At 45.3% G+C, this 27,079-nt stretch overlaps 1 protein-coding gene across 1 annotated transcript in view; it reads left to right on the forward strand.

Annotated features, from left to right (window-relative positions):
• disp3 (dispatched RND transporter family member 3) overlaps window positions 1-27,079 on the forward strand; it is a 310,321-nt gene that overhangs the window by 234,768 nt on the left and 48,474 nt on the right. Inside the window, exons 10-13 of the mRNA XM_072244981.1 lie at window positions 1,119-1,226; window positions 6,243-6,379; window positions 7,657-7,838; window positions 22,936-23,066. Coding sequence (XP_072101082.1) covers window positions 1,119-1,226; window positions 6,243-6,379; window positions 7,657-7,838; window positions 22,936-23,066 — 558 coding nt within the window. The remainder of the gene's footprint in view (window positions 1-1,118; window positions 1,227-6,242; window positions 6,380-7,656; window positions 7,839-22,935; window positions 23,067-27,079) is intronic.

Consider the following 27,079-nt stretch of genomic DNA (forward strand, 5'->3'; position numbering starts at 1 on the left):
ACTCCTCATGTCCCAATGGTGCCGGATTAGTGAAGGTCGACCTGTATTGAGGGTACTCAAGAAATCAAATATCATGATCCTCGCAGTGCTGCCCTGCTTATCCAAATGGGAGTGGGTGCTGTTCAGCATCGTCGACTGCAGTGTGCTCCTGGTGTAATTGGTGGAAATGTACATAATTCGCAACCACTGACAATGAGTTGGGGTTTCACACTAAGGGGCTGGTCTGACGTGATGACTTAATTACGTAAAGAAAACTCACCATGTTTTGAGTTCAGTTTCTTGGAGTTCATTAAATGAGTTGTTGCTGTTTTTCTTAAACATAAAATGCCTCACACCATTTTATTTGCGAAAACCCACAGTTGCATCTTTGTCAAAAGAAAACTATTGAACAACTGCAATCATTATTTCCCTCATACTGCTTCAGTCACTTCAATTTTAATGGCATAAAATTAGTGTATAATGACTGTGCAGTGCTGCAGTCATATATCCTGTGTAAATTTGTAAGTTTTATTATTTCTAAATGATTCTTTTATGAGTTTTAAAGCCATACTTCACTGTTTCCAGATATTTTTGGACAGACTCATTGACTCTGGAGATCAAATGAGATTCTGGTATATCCTTTTCCAATGGTCAAATACATAAATCCAAGGGTATAAATGATCACCAAACAAATGAGAGAGGGTTAAAGAAAGTCTTTCATGTGAGGGTTTGCTCAGGAGGGGTGCAAGCAGAGCTCATAACACCTTCTAAAAAAGAAAATGGATCAACCTATGAAAATGAAATCATGCTGGGAATAGACTGGAAATGAGCTCTGTTCGAGTCTAAGCAGGTTCTCCTTACCTGTAATGATTTTGCTGATGCATAAAAGATAACAGTGGAGGATTTTGTCCTGGAGTTTTTCCTATAGCATCCTTCTCTGAAGGGTCTGTTTAAGGATAAAGCTATTTTTTCCCCTTTTCCTTGAAGAGTTCAATCTGAAGTTTGGATGTTGCATTACTCATTCTGCATAGTTCATTTCCCTTTGACGGATGAATGGTCACTGTGAAATGAGGTTGATATTTAATTTAAGAATTCTTGGTATATTTTTGTTGTTTTAATGTCACACTCCTCTACATTAGGTCTGTTTCAAGAGAAACCCCAACCTCTTCTAAATAATATCCGAACATCCTCAGACAAGAAGAAGCGAGGACAGAGACTCCCACGGAAAGAAGCAAGTGCAGCACAAGGTATGAACCCCTTTCATTGTTATTTTGTTATCAGTACCTTTCCACCCTCAGTTCCATCATCTAGTCACAGTTTGAAGTCTATACACTGCACTCTGTTCCAGTGGATCTACTACCTAATCACCTGATAAAGTGGCCACAGCATGAATATTCATGGTCTTCCGCTGCTGTAGCCCATCCACTTCCCAGTTTGATGTGCTGTGCGTACAGTGATGCTCTCCTGCACACCACTGTTGTAACGGGTTTATTTGGGTTACTGTCACCTTTCCTGTCAACTTGAATCAGTCTGGCTATTCTCCTCTGACCTCTGTTATTAACAAGCCATTTTTTCCCCACAGAACGGTCATTTACAGGATGGATTTTTGTTCTTCGCACCATTATCCGTAATCTGTAGAGCAGCCTTTCTCAACCTTTTTGCCCTGGAGGAACCCTTGAAATAATTTTCAGGTCTCAGGGAACCCCTGTATAAAAATTATTATATCACAGCTCATGGTATGTTAGCATGATAGTAACTTGTAGATATCATAATCCAAAAGTAATTGTCAATGTTCTTTTGAGTACAGAATGAATTTTTAGCCAATCTTTCTTGAAAAAAAACAGGTAGTTAAGATCAGATTACTTTTCTTGAAATTAATCTTTCTTTCTCTTATATAAATTTTAAAAACTCATAAGGCAAACATAATAAATTTCTGTTAAATGACTGGCTTAAGCCAAAATAGGATTTATCTTTTCTAAAGTTCGGCTTAGTAGATTTAATTTAAATAAAGGTTGTACATTGATTTTAGTTAATGCTACTTATAACCTGAAAATTTATTGACAAAGTTAAAGCAGTGAGTTGTGACAATGTCAGAATTTTGTTTTATAAGAGGAACGAATCCTCTCATGGGGCCAACCATGGATGGGGCATCATCAGTACAGATGCCAGTACATTTCCCTCCAAGACAGACCTTTTGCTTCCAGATATGAAGACAAAACTTTAAATATATCTTGGCCTTTGCTTGTTTCGGGCAGCTCTTTGCAACAGAAAAAGTTTTCTTGAATTTCACCGTCTTTTATAAATCTTACAAATGCTACAGCATGACATTTATTGGTGAAATCTGGTGACTCATCAACCTGGATAGAGAAGTTATTGTTTTTCAGCTTATCACACAAAGCCTCTTCAGCATCATGTGGCATGTCATCAATAGGCTGACTTATCGTACCGTTTGAGAGTGAAACCTTTTCAATTTCTCATACTGCATCTTGTCCTAGCATTTTACACGCTGGCATAATTAGGTTCTCACTAACTGTGTGACTTTTCCTTTTCTGGGTAATGAGTTCTGCTACTAAATAACTTGCTTCCTGAATCTTTTTACTGACTGTGACTTTATTTATAAAATTTGTTTTGAGATTTCAGTGGCTGTTTAAAGTATTCAGCACTTTGCTGTGTCATATGGCTGTGGTTTGTAGTTAAGTGTCTTCACTTTTGCTGCAGTCATTTCTGTATTTATAAGTTGTTCGCCACAGACTAGGCACAATGGAACAGGACAACTTGGATCATCAGTCCATGTAAAACCCATTGATAAGTAGCTTTAATTGTAAAGGCGGGCTTTTTTTGTGTCCATTGTGGCATAATAAGAACGGCATAATATATAACTCAATGAGAAAACTGCAAAAAATATGAAAACTTCATAATACAGTTCGCTCCTAACCTACACAAACCACCTTTTGCAACATTTATAACAACAGCAAAGCAGCAGGTCAGCAGCTGAGTTGCTGTGCATAGAAAATTCCTTCTTTAGAATGAAAATTTCTCTCCAGTTTTCTACTACACTGGTAGTTTGTTGGCTCCCAAAAGTCAGTTGGTGGCACGTAAGGGGAAGTTGGGGGAGGTAATTTGAGAGGGAGAGTCTGACATCACAGCCCAAGTTGGGCGAGTCCATTCAATGCTCGCGAAAAGCACTTCACACTCATCATCAGCCAACTGTCCTCCCCACAGTGCAACACAGCACTCATCAATTATCAGCTTACGGTCCTCCCCTCCGTGCAAACAGCACTTACCAATTATTGGTCTGTCATCCTCCCCTCCGTGCAATACAGCACTCACCAATTATCAGCCTCCCCTCCTCCCCTCTGTGTGACACAGCACTCACTAATTATCGGACTACCATCATCCCCTCTGTGCAATACAGCGCTCACCAATTATCAATGACCTCCCCTATCCGGCGTCAAAAGCTGAGAATAAGCACAGTCCTGCTGGGCATTGCCATACTGGGCTGAGAGACCGCTAACAAAATTGCTAATGGGGCTGCTTGGTCAGTGCCCACAGTGGTTACCATCACACAATGTACAAAGTTCAAAAATCACAATCTCTCACAGCACCCCTAGTGATCTCTTGTGGAACCCTGGTGGCGAAACTCTGCTCTAGAGACTATTGTGCGCGAAAATCCCAGGAGATATTCAAACTACCCCATCCACCATGGATGTGGATACTACAGGGAGAGTGCAGAGGGGATTTACAAGGATGTTGCCTGGATTGGAGGGTGTACCTATGAGAATAGGTCGAGTGGACCTGGCCTTTTCTCCTTGGAGCAACGGAGCAAGAGGGGTGACCTGACAGAGGTGTATAAGATGATAAGGGGCATTGATCGTGTGGATAGCCAGTGGCTTTTTCCCAGGGCTGAAATGGCTAATATGAAGGGGCATAGTTTTAAGGTGCTTGGAAATATGCACCCAGGGGTTGTCAGGGATAAGTTTTTCAGGGTACAATAGGGTCTTTTAAGAGCTTCTTAGATAGGTACATGGAGCTTAGAAAAATAGAGAGCTGTGCACTAAGGAAACTCTAGAGTAGATTACATGGTCGGCACAACATTGTGAGCCGAAGGGCCTGTAATGTGCTCTAAATTTCTATGTTCTACCAATCATTCCATGGTCAAGATCACTTAAAGCACATTTCTTCCCCATTCTGATGTTTGGTCCAAACAACAGCCGGACCTCTAGACCATGTCTGCATGCTTTTGTGCATTAAGTTGTTGCACATGATTGGTTGATTAGATATTTGCATTAACGAGCAACTATACAGGTATACACTGAATGTATAGGGAATGCACTCAATTTTTTTCCAGTGTTGGGGAACCAAAACTAGAGGGCATAGGTTTAAAGTAAGAGGGAAAAAAATTAGTAGGAACTTAGGGGGCAACATTTTACACAGAGGATGACATGATGTATTGTAGTGGGCTGAGTTGATCAGCCCCAAACCAATTCAAGTGTTCAGGAGATGTGGTAATAAGCATACAAGTAAAATAAAGGCACTGAAGCCTAATTTATTATCATAAAATAGAAACCACAAATAAACACATAGTAAGTTGCAAAGATATTACGGCTCACAATTACTAATCACCACACAATTGTCACTGCTTTCAAGTGACCTGATTACTGCTGTTGTCAGGGGAACTCCAAATTCTGACTCATGAAACTCTGGGCCCTAGGCACAGATCAATCACGATTCTTTGGTCTGGGTGAAGTCCCAATAATTGAGTGAAGGGTACCGCAATAAATAGGGAGTTTCACAAACAGAGAGAGATATGCAGAGACAGATAAACTCTTTGATCTTTTGCTCTCATGTCACTAACTCAGCATAGTTTCTTTCATTCAAACAACTGGTGACAGACATCCTCATGCCACTGGTGCCCTGAGGCCAGAAGAGACTCCAGCAGCTATCAGCAAACATTAAACATTAACAATCCTACAGTGTTTAACTTGTACAGACACCTTGACTGCGAGTTCACAAAGAGTTAAAGTGTCACTTGGAGCTGTACAGACTTCCATCAAAGATTTTACAAAATTTAATACACCACAACAAATCTATATGGGATGAGCTGTCAGAGAAAGTGATTGAAGCAGATACTACAGCAACTTTTAAAAGGTAGCTGGACATGGATAGAAAAGGGTAATAAAGTTATGAGCCAAATGTAGGCAAATGGGACTAATTGGATGGGCATTTTGGGCAGCATATGTCTAAGGGTCTGTTGCCATGCTGTATGACTTTATGAATCTATGAATGGTCATTAAATCTTTTTGGAGAGGCGTGGGGTTAGTGGGGAGGAGGGAGAGTTGGTAAAAGTTGTAAAGTTATTTGAAGCATTCACATTGTGCCTGCAACTATATGGGTTTTCTCTGTGTGCTCTAGTCTCCTCTCATAATTGGCTGATATAAATTATGACAGATGGGTGAGAGGGACTCAGCTGATGGGCAGGTGAGAGGGGATAGAGTACAGCGAGATCAGATTCTTGGGACTCTCTGAAAGCTGGCATGGATTCAATAGGCTGTCTGTTGTATAGTGATGATTAAGCCCCTCAGGTATTGCTGGTTAGGGAGATTAGTAACTGAGAGACAAGAGGTCAAGGAGTTGGAATCTAAATTGGCCATCCAGAAGTCACAAAATAGGGAGGGCTTGAGATCGGAAGTACCATAGAGCTGAGTGCGGAGGATAAAAGGATAAAACGGAACTGATCATACAACGCTCTCGGCCTGACACTTTTCTACAGATGTCCAGTTCTCTCATGAGTTTTAGATGGTTCCAGGTGAATGTGGTCTAAAACTCACAGAAGTGGTCCAAAAGGTATCCTACATTGGGACTGATGTATCTTGATTTATGCCTGATACAGAAATTACACATATAGGTAGTCACACTTCCTTTAGGCAAACTCTTCTTTTGAGAGCAGAGCTTTATGACCCAAGTAAACTCTCCCAATGTAGACAGATGTTACAGATGTGCACAGAGTTATCTTGCCTGGGGAAGCTCCTTCTTGGCAGGTAAGCTTTCTCTCTTCAATCTGTCAGCTGAGTCTCTTACTGTGATTCTATCACCACTCAGCTATCTCCACTGCCCATTCATCTCCAAGCACTTCAAACAGGGAGGAAATTCTATGATAGCAGGAGATGTGGGAAACTGGAGATATAAGTTGAATTCTAATCCATTGACCTGAACAATAAAATATTTTACCATTTTTCCTTTATGATGCTTACTGTTTTCATCAGATGGTATGAGGACCGTGTATGTCACAAAGTGTGACGGTGATGTGCAACCCCCAATGTACAGATTTTCTCTGGATTCCGCTGTTCCATCACCATGGCATCTTCAGTCTATGAGGAATGGGGAGGTCCCATCATTCAAAGTAAGTTCCTGCCAGAGGAATTCTGAATAATTATCTCTTGTGGGTGACTGTAAGAGGAAGAGCCGGCCTTCAGGGTAAGCCTTCAGTTGGAAATAGTTTCATGAGAAGATGGGGAAGGCTTCTTAGAGATATCTCTAATGGGTAGATGTACAGAGGCTCTTTGGAGATGCCCTTATATGGGGACATAAATACGATAGCCATTCATAAATGCGATGCAGAATTCAAGACATGCTGTTTTACTTTAACGTCGGTTGGAAAGTGGAACTTCTATATGTCACAACACAGAAAGAGGGCATTCAGTCTATCAAGCATCAGTAGCAGAAGGGCAATCCCATTAGTGCCATTCCCCTTCTGATTGTCTCACAGCCCTGCATTGCCTCTATTGTCTCTTTCACATGCCCAATTACACACCCCCACCCACCCAATTCTTTTCTGTCATTTTCCTGTACGAGAAGATAATTCACAGGGCCAATTAACCAACCGGCATACCTTTGGGATCTGAGAGAGAACCAGAGCACCCAGCAGAAACCCAGAACCTACTGTGCCATTGTGCCATCTTCATCATCACAAGGAGCTGTTATAGTAAACAACGAGAAGCAGAAAGGGATGGAAGCTGCTCGTGCAGCTGGATGAAGAACATAACAATGTTCACATGGCAGTAAACACGACACGGATCAGGGGCACCAAATGGTTTGATCTTCTGCTGTCAGTTACATCAGCAATATCACTTTCCCAATGAATTACATCAGCAGGTCAAATAAAGTACTAGAGCAGGTAGACCCTGAGCTCAGATTATATTTTCAGTAGAGATTGCTGCAGTTGATCTCAGATTCTCAAAAGCAATCATGTGGCTTCAGCTGGTAGCTACATAGACATAGATATTGATTAGGAATCACCTCTCGTGATAAAATAGCCAGCAATTTCTCTCACTGGTATGAACTACATTACCTGGACAGGTTACCTCAGTTTAGCTAGCAGTGATGGAGGCCCGGCCCAATATAAATTAGTAATTTAGGATGAGGGAATAGAGATTTTGTTGCTAAATTTTAATACATGTTTGTCCTCTCCTTTTTGACTGGTTTCTGATAAGGTTAACTTGTTCTGAATTCTTTCTTCACATCTCTCTTTTTTGTGTGTCTCACCCTGTTCCTTTAAGATCTTAAAACCCATCACATTGGCTTGTTCTGTGTTGTTTAGTTGTGCTCTTCCATGAAGTGTACTACATTATTTTTTTTTAAATTATATTGTTAACTCGTGAGCTCTCTCTCTATTTCAAGGTTTACTCAGTGCCCTATGGTAACTTCACAAAGAAACTGACTGTGTGTTCATCAACTGTTGGGTTGCCAAGCCCCAAGTGTCCAAGGAAGTGGATGATCACAACATTGTCCTGCAATGTTAGGAAAGGCTGGAAATTCGATTTCCATTTCTATGCATCAGCAACGGAGCAACATTACACTCAGTAAGTTGAAAGATCAGACAAAAGCCTCACTCGTTATTACAAGCCTTGAAAATTAATATCTGCATCTTAATTTTGTTTATTCAATTGAATACTCCAACAAAGTTATGAAACCTAGGAAAGTAAGTAATTATAATATAGATCGGAACAAATGGTGAGGTGGATTTAAGGGACTGAATTGCTCTCAGACAGTTCCCAAGTTATGACAGGGTTCCATTCTTGAGAACTGTTTCAGCGAGTGACAGGGTGAGTCTGCTCAGTGCTCCCATCTCTGCTCGGCTTAACCCAATTCCAGTTGTTGCATCTCAGATGGAGGTGGCTGGTAGTTGGAAGGGAAGGCATGCAGAAGTCCCCCTATTCCCACTTGGTAGAAGGTCCCAACAGCAGCTAGCAAATCCATCCCACCATACTCCTAAATGCTCATGGATATGTACTGCTGTGGGCGTTCATAACCTGGAAGACCCTGGTGGGTATGATGGAATCTGCTGTCTCTCCCTCTCTTCGTAATATAGCTCTCTCTAGTCCAGAGTAACTCGAAGAGGAAATGGCATGGTGCATGGACAGCTGTTGTCTATCCACAACAACAGCACGCACTCAACAACGAATGGCCACACAACTTGATCAGCTCACAGTCAACTACTCCAAAACAGGCTATGGGACAACTCATTGCTGCAAGGCAACCAACAGGGTTTCGCTCCAAGGTCCCGAGTAGATGTTGAACCTACACTTGTTGTTACACTTGAATCCTAGGGGGACCAATATCCTGGCAGGGAGATTAGCGGGGGCTACTGAGGTGACTTTAAACTAGAATGGTTGGGGGGTGGGAATCAAATTAAAGAGGCTAGGCGTGAGGAGGTTAGTTCACAACAGGGGGATGGGAACCAGTGCAGAGAGACAGAGGAGTGTAAAGTGAGGGTAGAAGCAAAAAGTACTAAGGAGAAAAGTAAAAGTGGCAGGCCGACAAATCCAGGGCAAGCATTAAAAAGGGCCACTTTTCAGCATAATTGTATAAGGGCTAAGAGAGTTGTAAAAGAGCGCCTGAAGGCTTTGTGTGTCAATGCAAGGAGCATTCGTAATAAGGTGGATGGATTGAAAGTGCAGATTGTTATTAATGATTATGATATAGTTGGGATCACAGAGACATGGCTCCAGGGTGACCAGGGATGGGAGCTCAACGTTCAGGGATATTCAATATTCAGGAGGGATAGACATGAAGGAAGGGGAGGTGGGGTGGCGTTGCTGGTTAAAGAAGAGATTAACGCAATAGAAAGGAAGGACATAAGCCGGGAAGATGTGGAATCGATATGGGTAGAGCTGCGTAACACTAAGGGGCAGAAGACGCTGGTGGGAGTTGTGTACAGGCCACCTAACAGTAGTAGTGAGGTCGGAGATGGTATTAAACAGGAAATTAGAAATGTGTGCAATAAAGGAACAGCAGTTATAACGGGTGACTTCAATCTACATGTAGATTGGGTGAACCAAATTGGTAAAGGTGCTGAGGAAGAGGATTTCTTGGAATGTATGCAGGATGGTTTTTTGAACCAACATGTCGAGGAACCAACTAGAGAGCAGGCTATTCTGGACTGGGTTTTGAGCAATGAGGAAGGGTTAATTAGCGATCTTGTCGTGAGAGGCCCCTTGGGTAAGAGTGACCATAATATGGTGGAATTCTTCATTAAGATGGAGAGTGACAGAGTTAATTCAGAAACAAAGGTTCTGAACTTAAAGAGGGGTAACTTTGAAGGTATGAGACGTGAATTGGCTAAGATAGACTGGCAAATGACACTTAAAGGATTGACGGTGGATATGCAATGGCAAGCATTTAAAGGTTGCATGGATGAACTACAACAATTGTTCATCCCAGTTTGGCAAAAGAATAAATTGGGGAAGGTAGTGCACCCGTGGCTGACAAGAGAAATTAGGGATAGTATCAATTCCAAAGAAGAAGCATACAAATTAGCCAGAGAAAGTGGCTCACCTGAGGACTGGGAGAAATTCAGAGTTCAGCAGAGGAGGACAAAGGGCTTAATTAGGAAGGGGAAAAAAGATTATGAGAGAAAACTGGCAGGGAACATAAAAACAGACTGTAAAAGCTTTTATAGATATGTAAAAAGGAAAAGACTGGTAAAGACAAATGTAGATCCCCTGCAGACAGAAACAGGTGAATTGATTATGGGGAGCAAGGACATGGCAGACCAAATGAATAATTACTTTGGTTCTGTCTTCACTAAGGAGGACATAAATAATCTTCCAGAAATAGTAGGGGACAGAGGGTCCAGTGAGATGGAGGAACTGAGCGAAATACATGTTAGTAGGGAAGTGGTGTTAGGTAAATTGAAGGGATTGAAGACAGATAAATCCCCAGGGCCAGATGGTCTGCATCCTAGAGTGCTTAAGGAAGTAGCCCAAGAAATAGTGGATGCATTAGTGATAATTTTTCAAAACTCATTAGATTCTGGACTAGTTCCTGAGGATTGGAGGGTGGCTAATGTAACTCCACTTTTTAAAAAAGGAGGGAGAGAGAAACCGTGGAATTATAGACCGGTTAGCCTAACGTCGGTGGTGGGGAAACTGCTGGAGTCAGTTATCAAGGATGTGATAACAGCACATTTGGAAAGCGGTGAAATGATCGGACAAAGTCAGCATGGATTTGTGAAAGGAAAATCATGTCTGACGAATCTCATAGAATTTTTTGAGAATGTAACTAGTAGAGTGGATAGGGGAGAACCAGTGGATGTGGTATATTTGGATTTTCAGAAGGCTTTTGACAAGGTCCCACACAGGAGATTAGTGTGCAAACTTAAAGCACACGGTATTGGGGGTAAGGTATTGGTGTGGGTGGAGAATTGGTTAGCAGACAGGAAGCAAAGAGTGGGAATAAACGGGACCTTTTCAGAATGGCAGGCGGTGACTAGTGGGGTACCGCAAGGCTCAGTGCTGGGACCCCAGTTGTTTACAATATATATTTGTAACGTTCCGTTATTTTGGCTCGTGTATGTCTAGGGGAAATCCCGCCCAGCACCTGCTTCAGCAGTCCCCTCAGGGTCAATCGTCGCCCGAATCAATCACAAACATCAATCATCAGCCAGCACACCCAGTAAATTTTAACACATACACTTTATAGATATTACTAATTCTAGGGCATTAATATACATGTGATACAGAGAGGAAAGTAATGAAAAAAAAAAGGCGCCAACACTTATTCAAAGTCCAAGTTCTTCGCGCGCTACCGTTGGAGCTCAAGTTCGACGTCAGACGACCACCCGAATTCCGTCGACCCACGGCTCGGGACCACCCGAAGTGATCGACCGGAGCCTCTCCGCACGTCCGCCGTCCTCCTCGTCTCTCCTCCCGACTCCCCGCCAAAACTCAGTCCACAGTCATATCATACAGCATGGCATCCGAAAACAAAACGATACATAACCACCCATTGGCTAATAGAACCTGGTTATCTCATTTAAAGTAAAACAAACTGTTAGCGCAAACTCTCTGCAGCGTTAAAACACAACAAAGCCGCATTCCACAGATTAACATAACAAAAATCGCCATTTTAAATGTAACAAAAGAAAGACCCCGTACACTCTCCCCCCACCTAAAAAAAAGTCATGCCCTCATGACGTTAACAGAATTCACTAGTACTCCTTGTAAAACACAAAACCCAACCCAGGTGCATAAAGCAGTGACATAACTTTGCAGGGCAGTAGAGATTACACCCTGCTCTCCCGGCGCTATATAAGTGAGTCTTTCCGGGGGATGCCTACTCCTCTGAGGCCTCAGGACTTCCTCTGTGGACTCTCCCTGTTCAGACACCCCAGGTGACCCCTCGAGCCGATCTGTCGGACCTTCCCCTTCACCGGGATCCCTCTGCCCCGGTGAGCCCTCTGGCTCGGGTTCTGCCTCCACCCTCTCCTCCCCCAATGCCGGCTGTAATACAGGCGGCTCTGCAACACCCTCCCTCGGTCCCCCTGACTCAGTGATGGAAGGGCCAAGAGTCTCTTCTCCTGGCACCGGGGAATCAGCGAACGGAAGCAGGTACCACACGTCCGAATCATCATCTTCCGATGACGTATCCCTTCTCGAGGTGGGGACCGGCCCCGTTTTCTTCGCAGCGGCCTCTTCCCGCGCCCCGCGCCCTCGCAGAGTCCTCGTACTAGGAGTAAACTCCCATTCGGACTCTAGGTCCATCTTCACCTCTCGACCCAGAGGCAACAGGTGGTTCCGATGGAGTACCTTGACAGGCCCCTGCCCGCCCTCAGGTCTCACCCGGTAAACCGGGAGATTCGGCATCTGACTCTCCACCACATATGGGGTGGCTGCCCAACGGTCCGCCAACTTGTGCTTACCCTGTAGTCCTAAATTCCGGATGAGGACTCGGTCTCCCGGCAATAGCTGGACGAACTTTACCTTCTGATCATACCTCCTTTTATTCCGCTGGTTCTGCTTGGTGGCTGCCGCCTCAGCCAACTCGTACGCCCTTTTCAACTCTCTCCTCATATCGGACACGTACTTCAGACATGGCTTCGAAGGTATTTCCCCCGCTTCAGTCCCAAAACACAGATCAATGGGCAACCTCGCTTCCCGTCCGAACATCAGATAGTAGGGCGAGTACCCCGTAGCATCATTGCGAGTACAATTGTAACAATGAACCAAATGGGCGATGTGCTGACTCCACTTACTCTTCCGTCCAATCTCCAAGGTGCCGAGCATGTCCAGCAGGGTCCGGTTGAACCTCTCGGGCTGAGGATCACCCTGAGGGTGATAGGGGGTGGTTCTGGACTTTTCAACCCCAAGCATATCCAGCAATTCATGGATAAGCCTGCTCTCGAAGTCCCGTCCCTGATCACTGTGGATCCGCCGGGGAAGGCCATAATGAACAAAGTACTTCTCCCATAACACCTTCGCCACTGTAGTCGCTTTCTGATCCTTAGTAGGAAAAGCCTGCGCATATCTAGTGTAGTGATCCGTGAGGACCAAAACATTCGCGGTATTGCTGGTGTCCGGCTCAATAGACAGGAAATCCATACACACCAGGTCCATGGGTCCTGCACTCTGCAAGTGGGATAACGGAGCCGCCTGCGCAGGCAAGGTCTTCCTCCTGACGCAACGGCTACAGGTCTTACAGTATTCTTCCACCTCCCCCCTCATCCGGGGCCAGTAAAACCGGTCCTTGACTAATCCATAGGTCTTCTCTACCCCTAAGTGCCCGGAATCATCATGTAGAGCCTGAAGCACAGCCTTTCGATACTTCTCGGGCATGACCAGCTGCCAGCGCCGGGGGTGGTCCGGAGGCGAAGTGACTCGGTACAGGACGTGGTTCTTCAGCTTCAACCGGGGCCACTCCTTCAGTAGTAGAGGAACGGAGGCATGTTTCGCCTTCTCCACCTGCCCCATATCACCCTGGCTAACCGCGTACCAGATAGTGCCAAGGCTTGGGTCATCACGCTGAGCCGCCTGTACTTCCTGGTGACTCAACTCCGGCAGCTGCCGGTTCCTCAGAGCAGTCACATTACAGTAACCAGTGGGCAGCGCATCACCGTCAGCCCCCAGTTGATCTACTGCCCGATCCGTTCCCATCTGTGCTCCTACTTCCCCGTCGCTCCCAACTTGACACATGGCCTTTACTCCCTGGGCAGGGACACTCTTCCACTCCTCGGCCGTGCCCGACTCGTCGTGCGCCCGACGAGACAGGGCATCTGCATCGATGTTCCGACTCCCCGGGCGGTACTTCAGGCTGAACTCATAGGCAGACAAGGCTGCTACCCACCGGTGCCCAGTAGCGTCCAGCTTCGCCGAAGTCAGGATATAAGTGAGGGGGTTGTTATCAGTTCTCACTTCAAACTGGGCCCCGTATAGGTAGTCACTCAACTTGTCTACCACCGCCCATTTCAATGCCAAGAACTCCAGCTTGTGAGTGGGATAGTTTCTCTCAGATGGCGACAAGCTCCGACTGACAAACGCCACTGGCCTCAATCCGTTTCCCTGTTCCTGGTACAGAACAGCCCCAAGACCCTCGTGACTGGCATCAGTGTGTAGAACATACGGCTTCCGGGGATCAGCAAAAGCCAACACTGGGGCCTGTGTCAGCGCCCTTTTTAGAGATTGGAACGCCTCCTCACATTGAGCATCCCACCTCACTCCAAAAGGCTCCCCCGGGTTCAAGTATCCTCCTACCTCCGACCCTCGGTCTCCCTTCCTCCTCCTCCCCCCCATAGGTGGATAGCCACACAACAGCTGGTTCAATGGATGACTCATTTTCGCATATCCTTTCACGAATCGCCGGTAATATCCGCAAAACCCCAAAAACGAGCGTAAGGCGCTCACCTTCTGAGGTCTCGGCCAGGTGGTGACTGCGGCTATCTTATCCGGATCGGTGGCCACTCCATTTCGCGAGATTATGTGCCCAACATAACTGACTGACGTCTTACAGAACTGGCATTTATCCAGGGAAAGTTTTAACCCTTCCTCTTTCAGCCGACTCAGCACCTTCAGCAGCCGCTCCTCATGTTCCTCCAACGTAGATCCGAACACTATCAGGTCGTCCAGGTACACCAATACCTCCAGCAGGTTCATGTCCCCCACTGTCCGCTCCATGAGCCGCTGAAAGGTGGCTGGGGCCCCCGAGATACCTTGGGGCATTCGTTCGAACTGGAAAAACCCCAGGGGACAGATAAAGGCTGTCTTCTCCTTATCAGTCTCGCTCATCGGAATCTGGTAATACCCACTCCGCAAATCCAATACACTGAACCACTGTGCACCACTTAGACAGGCCAATGCATCTTCCACCCTCGGGACCGTATATTGGTCGGGAACAGTGCGGCGGTTCAGGGTCCTATAGTCCACGCACATGCGTACCTTCCCATTTTTCTTCCTTGCCACCACTATGGGGGACGCATATGGGCTTCGGGCCTCCGCAATAATCCCGGCATCTTTCAACTGCCGCAAGTGCTGCCGCACATCCTCCACATCTGCTGGGGCCAACCGCCGCGACCTCTCCCTAAACGGGGTGTCATTTGTTACCCGAATGGTGTGCCGAGTGCTCTTGGAAAACCCTACATCAAACTCGCCCTGAGAAAAGACATCCCCTAACTTCAGCATCTTCTCCACCAGCCTGCTCTTATACGCCGGCGGTACAGGGGAGTTTTCAAAATTAAAGGCCTCCTCGGTCAGCCGCCCCCCGTCTCCCAATAGTTCTCTTCCAGTGGGCTTCACAGGGGCGCTGGACATCACCGTCACCGGGAACAAGTGCGCGAGGGGCATCCCGCGCTTAAAGGTGATCTCCCTCTCCGTTATGTTCCGTATCATCACCCCCATCCGCCGTGCCTGTACAGCTGAGGGCCTCTGCAATTCAGGTCTCACCAGCGCCCCAGCCGGGAACCAGAACTCCCTTTCCAGGTCGTCGGGGGCGTCTACTAGCAGGGCCTCTCCCGGCGGCAATCCGGGGAATCTGGGGGTTCCCATCACTAATGCCGCCTCCCCTGGCTGTATCACCTTAGGCCTCGCCTGAGTGCACCACACCGTCCCTCGTTTGCACTCCGGGTCCAGCCCCTGGGGGTCACTCACTCCTTCGTACACTCCTCGGAACACGGGGTGTACCGAGAGGGTCTCCAAAAAGTTCTCCCCCCCCTTCTTCTTACAGGCTCCCAAGAGCCGTCGCACCAGAGGGGAGTTAGTCCCCACCAACAGGGCAGCACCACCGGTCTCCACCGGATCCGGACAAACCAACACCAGCGTCTCAAAGGCTTCCGATACTCCCACATCTCCCTCTGAAAATTCCACTCTCACTGACAAGTATCCATCGTACGGGTAATCACCATCACTTATGCCCCAAATCTCCAATGCGTTAAACGGAGTTACTGCCAAATGCTTCAGATATTGGTTGTAGAACGACCGGTACAGTAAGGTAACCTGCGACCCGGTGTCAAGGATGGCTCTCGCAAAGATCCCCTCTATCCGTAGGGACACGCTGGAACGGGGTCCCACCAGCCCATCAGGAATTTGGGCTTGTTTGTTCCGGGGTTCCATAGGGGTTTTCTGGGAACGTGTTCCTCCCGAGACTCCAGTCCGTTCCCTCACTGAGCCTCTCTTAAGTTTCCCGACACCTCTCCCTTCTTGGTGGCCTGGGGGCCCTCCCCCCTCGGCGCATTTCGTCTCTCACAATCCTTCCGTAAGTGGCCAGCTTCCCCACAGTGGTAGCACGCCCCCGGCCACTCACATTCCCGGCGGAAATGCCCCTCTCTCCCACAGTTATAGCACCCACTACTCGCCGCCTCTCTCCTCCCGATACGGGCCCCCGAGGACCCCTTGGATTTCTCTGGTCTCATCCCGGCTACCACCTCCTGAACCGCTGAAGACCGTCCCTGAGGGTCCGAGCCCCCTGGTCGGCCCAAAGCACACTCCTCGGCCCGTACCTCTCGGATCAGCCGTCCGAATGATGGAGGGGAGCTCTGCTTAAATGACTGCCGTACACTCCAAGCCACCCTGTCATCCTCCCGGGAACCGCTACATATCTGGCTCATCCTTAACTCCGCCACATCGTCCTCCCTCACTATACCTCGTCGCAGCAACCCCGTAAGCTTTCCTTCCAGCCTGAAAGCATAGTCGGAGAGCTTTTCCCCTCTTCTCTGCCCCATCCGTTGAAACTCTGCTAAATGCCGCCAGGGATCCCCTGACAGTCCAAACACTTCCTCCAAAGCGTCTAAACACTCCGATAGGGAAGCCAAGGGGCGTGCCGCTCTCAGATCGCGGACCACCCGGGCTGCCCCGCCCCTTAAGCTTTCCACCAATCGCTGTCTCTTTTCCTCATCCGAAACTGGCCACACCTCTAACAATTGGGATGTATCTTCAACCCAGGTCTCATAGTCATCCTCCCCTTCCGGGGTGGGCTTGGCTCCCGAGAAAATTCTCAGCTTCGGGCGGTGCACCTCAACCCTTCTCGCCAGGGAGATAATGGCAGCCGTTAACTCGGCAGTCTCCTCAAGCCCATGGGGGCGAGGCCTGGCCAAACCTTCCCACTCCGCACCTCTACCTCTTGCTACGGGCACCCGGCCGGGGGCCTCAACTAGCTCCTCCGGCACCTCCTCACTTGCGTCCTCGGGGAGGGTATGGAGACCCCACGGCCCCGCCTCCCCCTGGACATGGACTGTCGCTGGTAATTCTAAAGCCATGACGTCGGCACTCGCCCGCACCAACATCCAGCAAGCCTCCAGTTCTTTCCCACCCCTTCTAGCTACAAGTTCTACCTGCCCGATACCTTTAATCAAACTCAACCCTCGCACCAGTACCTCTGCCGGAATGCGATAATCGACCCCGCTTACCACACACGCATGATTCACCGGTACCTCCTCCATTTCACACCAACTTACAATCTTATCTCGCTCCATCTTCACACCACTTACCGCAACCACAAGTACAACTTTCCCGAAAAAAAATCCAAATCCCTGACGGTAGCCCCCACTTGTAACGTTCCGTTATTTTGGCTCGTGTATGTCTAGGGGAAATCCCGCCCAGCACCTGCTTCAGCAGTCCCCTCAGGGTCAATCGTCGCCCGAATCAATCACAAACATCAATCATCAGCCAGCACACCCAGTAAATTTTAACACATACACTTTATAGATATTACTAATTCTAGGGCATTAATATACATGTGATACAGAGAGGAAAGTAATGAAAAAAAAAAGGCGCCAACACTTATTCAAAGTCCAAGTTCTTCGCGCGCTACCGTTGGAGCTCAAGTTCGACGTCAGACGACCACCCGAATTCCGTCGACCCACGGCTCGGGACCACCCGAAGTGATCGACCGGAGCCTCTCCGCACGTCCGCCGTCCTCCTCGTCTCTCCTCCCGACTCCCCGCCAAAACTCAGTCCACAGTCATATCATACAGCATGGCATCCGAAAACAAAACGATACATAACCACCCATTGGCTAATAGAACCTGGTTATCTCATTTAAAGTAAAACAAACTGTTAGCGCAAACTCTCTGCAGCGTTAAAACACAACAAAGCCGCATTCCACAGATTAACATAACAAAAATCGCCATTTTAAATGTAACAAAAGAAAGACCCCGTACATATTAATGACTTGGATGAGGGAATTAAATGCAGCATCTCCAAGTTTGCGGATGACACGAAGCTGGGTGGCAGTGTTAGCTGTGAGGAGGATGCTAAGAGGATGCAGGGTGACTTGGATAGGTTGGGTGAGTGGGCAAGTTCATGGCAGATGCAATTTAATGTGGATAAATGTGAAGTTATCCACTTTGGTGGCAAAAGTAGGAAAACAGATTATTATCTGAATGGTGGCCGATTAGGAAAAGGGGAGGTGCAACGAGACCTGGGTGTCATTATACACCAGTCATTGAAAGTGGGCATGCAGGTACAGCAGGCGGTGAAAAAGGCGAATGGTATGCTGGCATTTATAGCGAGAGGATTCGAGTACAGGAGCAGGGAGGTACTACTGCAGTTGTACAAGGCCTTGGTGAGACCACACCTGGAGTATTGTGTGCAGTTTTGGTCCCCTAATCTGAGGAAAGACATCCTTGCCATAGAGGGAGTACAAAGAAGGTTCACCAGATTGATTCCTGGGATGGCAGGACTTTCATATGAAGAAAGACTGGATGAACTGGGCTTGTACTCATTGGAATTTAGAAGATTGAGGGGGGATCTGATTGAAACGTATAAGATCCTAAAGGGATTGGACAGGCTAGATGCAGGAAGATTGTTCCCGATGTTGGGGAAGTCCAGAACGAGGGGCCACAGTTTGAGGATAGAGGGGAAGCCTTTTAGGACCGAGATTAGGAAAAACTTCTTCACACAGAGAGTGGTGAATCTGTGGAATTCTCTGCCACAGGAAACAGTTGAGGCCAGTTCATTGGCTATATTTAAGAGGGAGTTAGATATGGCCCTTGTGGCTACGGGGGTCAGGGGGTATGGAGGGAAGGCTGGGGCGGGGTTCTGAGTTGGATGATCAGCCATGATCATAATAAATGGCGGTGCAGGCTCGAAGGGCCGAATGGCCTACTCCTGCACCTATTTTCTATGTTTCTATGTTTCTATAACTGTGTGTGTTTGGACTGAAGGACCTAGGATGTTTTAATGAATCTGTATTCTACAGTATAACACCATGCAGGATGCCAGTGTAGTTTGTTATGTTGTACAAGATATTTTAAGGTGACTGAAAGTTTTGATTTGGAAAGAATTTTAATGTCCCATGGTGGGGACATCAGCATACTCCTTTAAACTAGAGTGTCGTTGTTAGGAATCACTTTTTGTGAAAGTAGGTGGTGAGAATTTCATAACTGAGACGAATGGGTTTTTATTCTGTGGAGATACAAAGGGATATGGAACTAAGTTGAATGGATGGAATTAAACTAGGAGATGCTGGAAATATTCAGCATTGTGCAGCGAGAAATTAAATTTTTGATTAATCAGATAAGTAGATGGAGTTGGGGTTCAGAAAGAACATGGTTTAATTGAACGACTACATGTATCCATTGCTATTCAGATCTTTGCTGTTATTGCATAGCATCCAGAAAAGCAAAGCCTCTGTGAAGAGGTAAAATAATGATACGAGACACTGCAAATGACAGAATCCGAAGCAGAAAATAAACTGCTGGAAGAACTTAGCAGGTCAGGCAGCATCTATATATGTGTGTGTTAAATAAGTAATGTAATGAAAATAGAATTAAAAAGTAGTGAGGTAGTGTTCATGGGTTCAATGTCCATTCAGAAATTGCATGGCAGAGGGAAAGAAGCTGTTGCTGAATCATTAAGTGTCTACCTCCTCCCTGATGGTAACAATGAGAAGAGGGCATGTCCTGTGTGGTGGGGATCCTTAATGATCGGCCACCCCTTTCTGAGGCACCACTCCTTGAAAATGTCCTGGATACTACGGAGGGAACTACCAACCTTTCAGGTCAAGATCCTGTATTAGGACGCTCCTGATGCGGGGTTTCATTCTGAAACAGTGACAATTCCTTTCTCCTCACAGATGCTGCTCAACCTGATGAGTTCCTCCAGTAGATTTTTGTATTTCTCTGTGAAGAAGTACTGTATATAAAGTTGGAAGATCAGTAGCGGTTACTGAGTGGCCACTTAAAGCATTCAGTGTGAGCATCAATCTGAAGTCCAACATAGATTAAGAATGTGTCCCCTACTTGATGCTTATGAATTCTTTGAAAGAAATGGGCCGTGGAATTTAATATTGTTTGAGTAAAGGAATTTTTTTTACTAGGAACTTTTTTACAAGGATTTGAACAAGGATTACAACAAGCAATGTTCTGCAGATGTGTTTTAAATTCAAGATTCAAGTTTCAAGATTGTTTATTGTCATTCTTCAGTACAGGAGTGGAAAGGAGAATAAAATGTTTGATACTCCAAATCTGATGCTGCATAAAAACATCATAAGCAAAAAAATTATAAATATAAGAGCAATGCTATATAACACAATTTACAAGTAACTGTAACGTGGCAGTGCATGTGGTTGTGAAGGGTGTTGAGGGACTGTGGAGAGGAGTGGCTGATGTGGATGTAGTGATAGTGGGGGGATACTGTGATGGGTTAATGAGTGGAATTGGTGATCAGCCTGACAGCTTGGTGAAAGTAACTGCTTTTGGGTCTAGTGGTCCTGGCAAGGGTGCTGAGTAGCCTCCTCCCTGATGGAGTTCAAGATGGATTTTTCATCTGGCAGAGCAGTGTTATGCTCTACTCAAGTATCCATTCCCTACGTGTTATCACTTTCAGGGTAACTTATGATTTTATCTGGTACAGGTGTTCCCCGCTTTTCGAACGTTCGCTTTACAAAACCTCACTGTTACGAAAGACCCACATTAGTTACCTGTTTTCGCTAACAGAAGGTGTTTTCACTGTTATGAAGAAAGGCAGCACGTGATAAAGAAGGCAGCCGCTCTCCCCTGGATTCGGAATGGAATTCTTGCCAGCATTACTTAAATACGTGCCTGTGAGCAGCCGTTTTCAAGATGAGTTCTAAGGTATCGGAAAAGCCTAAAAGAGCTCGTAAGGGTGTTACACGTAGTGTAAAACTAGACATAATTAAGCGTTTCAATTGTGGTGAACAAAGTAAGGACAAAGTGAGTTTGGCTTGTGGAAGCTGACGAAGATGATGTTGAAGAGGTTTTGGCATCCCATGACCAAGAACTGATAGATGAAGAGCTGATGCAATTGGAAGAGGAAAGGATAACAATCGAAACTGAATGAGTAATGATAAAGTACAACTTTAATTTTGAAAGGGTACGTTGGTTTAAGGCATATTTGCAGGATGGTTTGAGTGCGTACAAAGAACTGTATGATCTAAAAATGCGCGAGGCTCAGCAGTCAAGCAAGCCTTCCACACCAATTACAGCAGACGACGAACCTCGACCCTCGACATTGAGGCAGGCAGTCATAGAAGAAGATGACCTGCCTGCCCTGATCGACGATGAGATGACACCTCAGTGTCCCACCACCCCAACCCCCAGGGTGCGGACAGATACCGATTAGCGGGGAATGCAGCGGTAGCCGGAAGGCACCCAGCACATCTTTAAGAAAAAAGCCAAAATAAACATGCTAATTAATTAGGTGCCGCCTGGCACGTAATTGTCGGCCCAGATCAGAGACGATTGACGATTGCGTCGCCTCTGATCTGGGCCAATATTTATGTGCCGGGCGGCACCTAATTAATTAGAATGTTTATTTCGGCTTTTTTCTTAAAGATGTGCTGTGTGCCTCCAGGCTACTGCTGTACCCCTGCATGCTTCACGGATCAGTATCGGTTTGCTGCACAGAGGGTGGGGGCCACTGCACCACCCAAACTCTGACAACTCAGTCTAACACACCATCATCCATGTGCTCAGCAAGCTATCTTCCCAATTCCCGTAAGTGATAGTACACTGTACATACATTATTTCTACTTTATATAGGCTATGTATTTTTATGTGTTATTTGGTATGATTTAGCAGCTTCATAGCTTAAAGATTACTGGAGAGAGTGTTTTTGCCAACAGCGCTTGCGTGAGATTTTCTGCCGAGAGTGCTTGCGTGAGGTTTTCGGTACGGAGAACAGTGCCAGCAATGATTGTGGAAAAGTATTTCTACTTTATACAGGCTGTGTGTTTATCATATCATTCCTGCTTTTACTGTATGTTATTGTTAATTTTAGGTTTTAAGTGTTATTTGGCATGACTTGGTAGGTTATTTTTGGGTCTGTGAACGCTCACAAAATTTTCCCATATAAATAAATGATAATTGCTTCTTCGCTTTACGACATTCCGGCTTACGAACTGTTTCATAGGAACGCTCTACCTTCGGATGGCAGGGGAAACCTGTACTTTTCTACAAGAATTGATTGTTAACAGCGTCACATCTGGAAGATAGCCATTTTTAATGCAAGAGCCCAGACAATGTGAAGCATCACAATTCAGTACATTCCTATCTTCCTCGTCAATGCCCTCGTAATAATCCTTGCAAACAAAGGACATTGAGGTGGAAGCAGTGGCTGTTTTTCTCAGCCACAACCCAAAAGACTGTGCCATCATTTGTAGTCAGCTGTCAAATACTAACAGATGCCATCACATCATGACTGAAATTTACTAACTACCAACAAGGGAAAAAAAATCATCTAGAACTCCTAATCTGTGTGACTCAGCAAAGAGGCTCAGACTATTCAAGGCATCCAATAAAACAGAAAAAGTTTCTAATACTCAGCAGGTTAGGTAGCATCAATGGAAAGAGACCCTTGGACAGAACTGAAAGGGAGATAAAATTAGTCTTCAGTAGAGGAGGGATGTGTAGAGGAAATGAAAATCCATAATAGGGTGAGTCCAAATGGCTTAATGGACATTTCCCAATCAGCATTGTATTTCATAGCCACTGAAAGCAAAACCACAGAAGCAATCAACTTCAACATCTGCAATACATCCTCACTAATCGACAGTATCTCAAAATCCCTCAAAGAGTAGAGAGTATTTCCTTTATTGTACTGTGGTATTCTCTGTTCTGGCCAGGTCTGTCAGTACCTTATTGAAGAATAAAACAAGATAATCAGAGTACAAAGCACTCATTTTATCCCCTGAATTTAAATATGTCTCTGTTTAACTTCTGGTTTCCTGTAGGAAGCTGTATTATGCCCAGCTGAGGAAGGCTCCCTACCACAGTCGGATCTGCCTGGCACCACCTGGCTGCATCCTTAGTGGAGGACCCAATGGCCCTAATCAAGGATTTTTCTATGTCCCCTACAAGAAAGGTAGGTTGGCTATCTGGGAGAGGAGCACATTACCTTTCCAACAGGACTTATGAAGTATTCAATTGAAGAAGGTCCAAGATGTTGGAATTTGGAGTATTGAAGCCGAACTTAAAAATGCTCATTCCACTTTTAATTAAGAATCAAAAAATTGCAGCTGCTGGAAACCTAAAATAAAATCAGAAAATGCTGGATATATGTAGTAGGCCAGGCAGCAGCTGTGGAAAGCTGCTTCAAGTAGAATATCTTTTGTCAGAACAGAGGAAGTTTTATTGTAGAGAGGGTGACTAGGAATGGATTGGACAAAATTAATGTTCCTTCTGGGGTCAGGCCAGAGTTAGCTTGGGGATATGCCATAGAGAAAGTCATTATTTACTAGTTTAATGCAGATAATTAGAGACAAAAGGGACATGAGCGAATGAATTTATTGATTGATTGATTGATTGGAATACAGCATGGAATAGGCCCTTCCGGCCCTTTGAGCCACACCACCCAGCAATCCCCTGATTTAATCGTAGCCCAATCACAGAACAATTTACAATGACCATTTAACCAACCAACCAGTACGTCTTTGGACTGTGGGAGGAAACCCAAGAGGTCACGGGGAGAATATACAAGCCCTTACAGGCAGCCATGGGAATTGAACGCATGTCACCTGTACTGTAAAGTGTTGTGCTAACCGGTACGCTACAAAATGTAAAGATTGTGAAATGAGGGCAGTTAGAGAGAAAGAACATCAGCTCTTCATTGAAGACGAGAAAGGAAGCAGAAGACACTGAGGGCAAATATAGCAAAGAAAGATGGGTGAAACTCTTGTAAAAGAATGGAGCATAACAATTTCAAGGTTGACATTTCTGGAAGAGAAGTAACAGTTAATTCAATAGTCAATAAATGAAAATGCAAAAAAGGTAGATGGTAAAAATCTACAAATACTTCACAATCTCTGCTTTTCCTTCGTCACAGACCAGAGATTGTCTGTTTGATGCCCAGGATGTGCCATTGAGATCATTTCAGTAATTGCAGTTGCTGGATTGTGCCATCTACCTCAGTAAGCCTGATACAGGCAGGCCAAAGAGAGTCATGTTTCTCATTTCTGGTACATTTGAATGACCTTTGTTAGCCGATATGTGTGCCGGATCTGATAAAGCTCCTAGTTTTTTACAGCTTGCATATTTGTTGCTTTCATTATCAATTGAAAAATTGACATGGGGACAGGAGTAATAGATTGGGTGATAAAGGGAACAACCAGTCAGGCAGTGGTATTCCCTGCCCACAACTCAAACCATCAGAATGAGCAAATATCCCTGACATGTCAGGATCAGATGCAATTACATGAGTTCACTGTGAAATGTTTGGAAATATATAAACAATGAGCCAGATTAAACCAAAAGAACTGAGGAAATACACACGTTGCTTCAAGCACAGAAGCAAAGTATACAGGGTATTGTATAAATGTGCTTAAAACTGGAACTTTGAAAGGAAGCAAAGTATGGAAAGGGACAGTGAATTAATATTAGTATCGGGAAGAATTTACTAAGGAAGAGGTCTGAGGCAAGATTATAACCATACTTAACTTTCCATCTATTCTGGCGCATTTCCTATGAAAACTGGTGATTCCCTATTCCAGCTCATTTACTGACCCCACCCCTACTGTCGCCAGATGAACTGCAGTTTGACGGATACCCACATCTAGTTGAACAGAAATGCCTTCCACCTAAATATTGGGAAGACTGAAGCCATATTTTTCTAATGTCCATCCTGTTGCGTTTTCCAGCTGTCAGCTTCATCCGTCTCTCTGGCTAATGTTTGAGGTAGAATTTACGACAATTACCATGTTCTTATATTTGAGACCAAGGTCATCTTCTGACCACATAATGGCACAATCTCAAAGACTGTTACATCACTTATTTCAGAGAAAACCATAGTTCATCCATCCTCCTTGGCTTTGTAAACTCAAGACTTGATAATATACATTTTCCAGGCCTCTCTTGGTCTACCCTCTGAAAGTAGGTACTCTAGTGGTGAAGCTGTCATGTCTATACTTTATACTTTATTGTCGCCAACCAATTGGTACTAGAATGTACAATCATCACAGCGATATTTGATTCTGCGCTTCAGTGTCTAGCACCACTGTTGACCAAGCTGACAGATTCCTGAAGGATATGCAGCTGGAATGGGTCTGCAGCAGGTAGAAAGTAAAGAAACGTGAAGGTCAAACCTGCCTGTCTTCATTTCATCATTGTATCAATGGTAGATACATCTGTCTATGAGAGCATCTGTAGTTACCACTTCACCTTTCTTGTGGAAACAAAGTCCATCCTTCATACCTTACGTGTGTAGGACGACAGTCAAGGTAAATGGGATCAACTCAGCTCAAAACAGAGGCTGTATCAGCCAGCTGATACGTACATTACTACAACTTGTATCATCATGGCTCATCGCATCCCTCACTCTACTTCTACTGTCAAGTCAGGGTATCAGTCCTGGTTCAGTGACGAATACAGAGGATATGGTGGGAGCAACACCATGCATCACTGTAAAATGAGATGAGTACCTAGTGCAAAGTCAACATAGGACAAAACATGCACCAGGTGAAATATCAGGACTGAGTGATACCACAACAAATAGATCAGATCAAACCTCTCATTCCTACCACATCTACACATGAACTATGTAGACAATCAAACAACGAATAGGTGAAGAAGAATTTCTGTTCTCAGCACTAAAGATTCCAGTATATGATTGCCAAAGACAGCACTGAAACATTTGTAACCATACTGAGCCCGAAGAGCCTGGTGGATGATTTGCCCCAGTTCCCAACTGAGATCCTCAGCTTCACTGAAGCCAGCGTCATTCAGTTTATTTAATTCCAAGTGTTATGCAGAATTGAGTGAGGGTGGCAGTACAGCAAAGGTTATGGGAACAGGCAACATCCTAGCTGTAGTGCCGCAAACCCGCACTCCAGGACTGTCCCCCTTCTAGTCCAAATGTCCCAGTAAAGTTAATACCCAATAATGTGGATAATTGACCAGGATTCTCTTTTTCACAGAGTGCAGAACAAATCCTGTCTGACTAATTTCTGCCCAGTCAATACATCATCAAGATGTTGGAAGATATCTTCAGCAGTGCCATCAAGTGATATTTACACACCACTAATCAGTTGTAGTGTCTAGTTCAGAGTTTGCCAGGTTCCATTTGGCCCTGGACTTCATCACAACTTTGGTCCTAACATTGACCAAAGGAGTTTAATTCCAAAGTTGAGGTGCAAGTGGATAAGATTATGGCAGGGCTGGGAAACGGCAACAAAATTGCCAAGCAATAACCATCTCCAAGCAAGAGTCTGGCCACACGTCATAGTTTCCAATTGCATTGCCATCACTGACTCCCCCATTTTTAATATACTGGGACACCATTCACCTGAAACACAAGGAGACAAGTCACATAAATATTGCCGGGGACTGGGTATCCAAAGAGAAAGACTCATTTTTTAATACCCCAAGAGCTTGTCACCAAGTACAAGGTCAAATCAGCCATGCAATGGAATATTCTCCACCTGCCTGAATGAGTGCAGCTCTAACAACTCTCAAGAAACTTGCCATCACTATGATAAAGCAGCCATATGATTGGTCCCATATCCACCTGCTTACACATTCACTCCATCCACCCCATCCACCAATGGCGTGCACTGCCATTATTTATCAAAGCAACTCCCAACCCTGTGACTAGATGGACAAGTATTTCAGGCAGATAGCAATACCATCTCCTATAGTTTCTCTTCAAAGTCACACTAGTACATAATCACTGCATCAAATATCCGAGAAGTTCCTCTTCAATAGCGCAGTCGCTGCACTTTTATTTGAAAGACTGCTATGTCATAGGACTGAAATCTCAGTGGAAATTTGGGATAGGCAATAAATTCTGGCCTCACTAACAATGGCCCTGATTCCCTAAAATGAATAAAAGAAACAAAGGCTGCAGATGCCCCCTGCCATTACTCACTTCCACTAAGTACTATA

The sequence above is a fragment of the Mobula birostris genome, chromosome 27, assembly GCF_030028105.1.
Source record: "Mobula birostris isolate sMobBir1 chromosome 27, sMobBir1.hap1, whole genome shotgun sequence".
NCBI lineage: Eukaryota > Metazoa > Chordata > Chondrichthyes > Myliobatiformes > Myliobatidae > Mobula > Mobula birostris.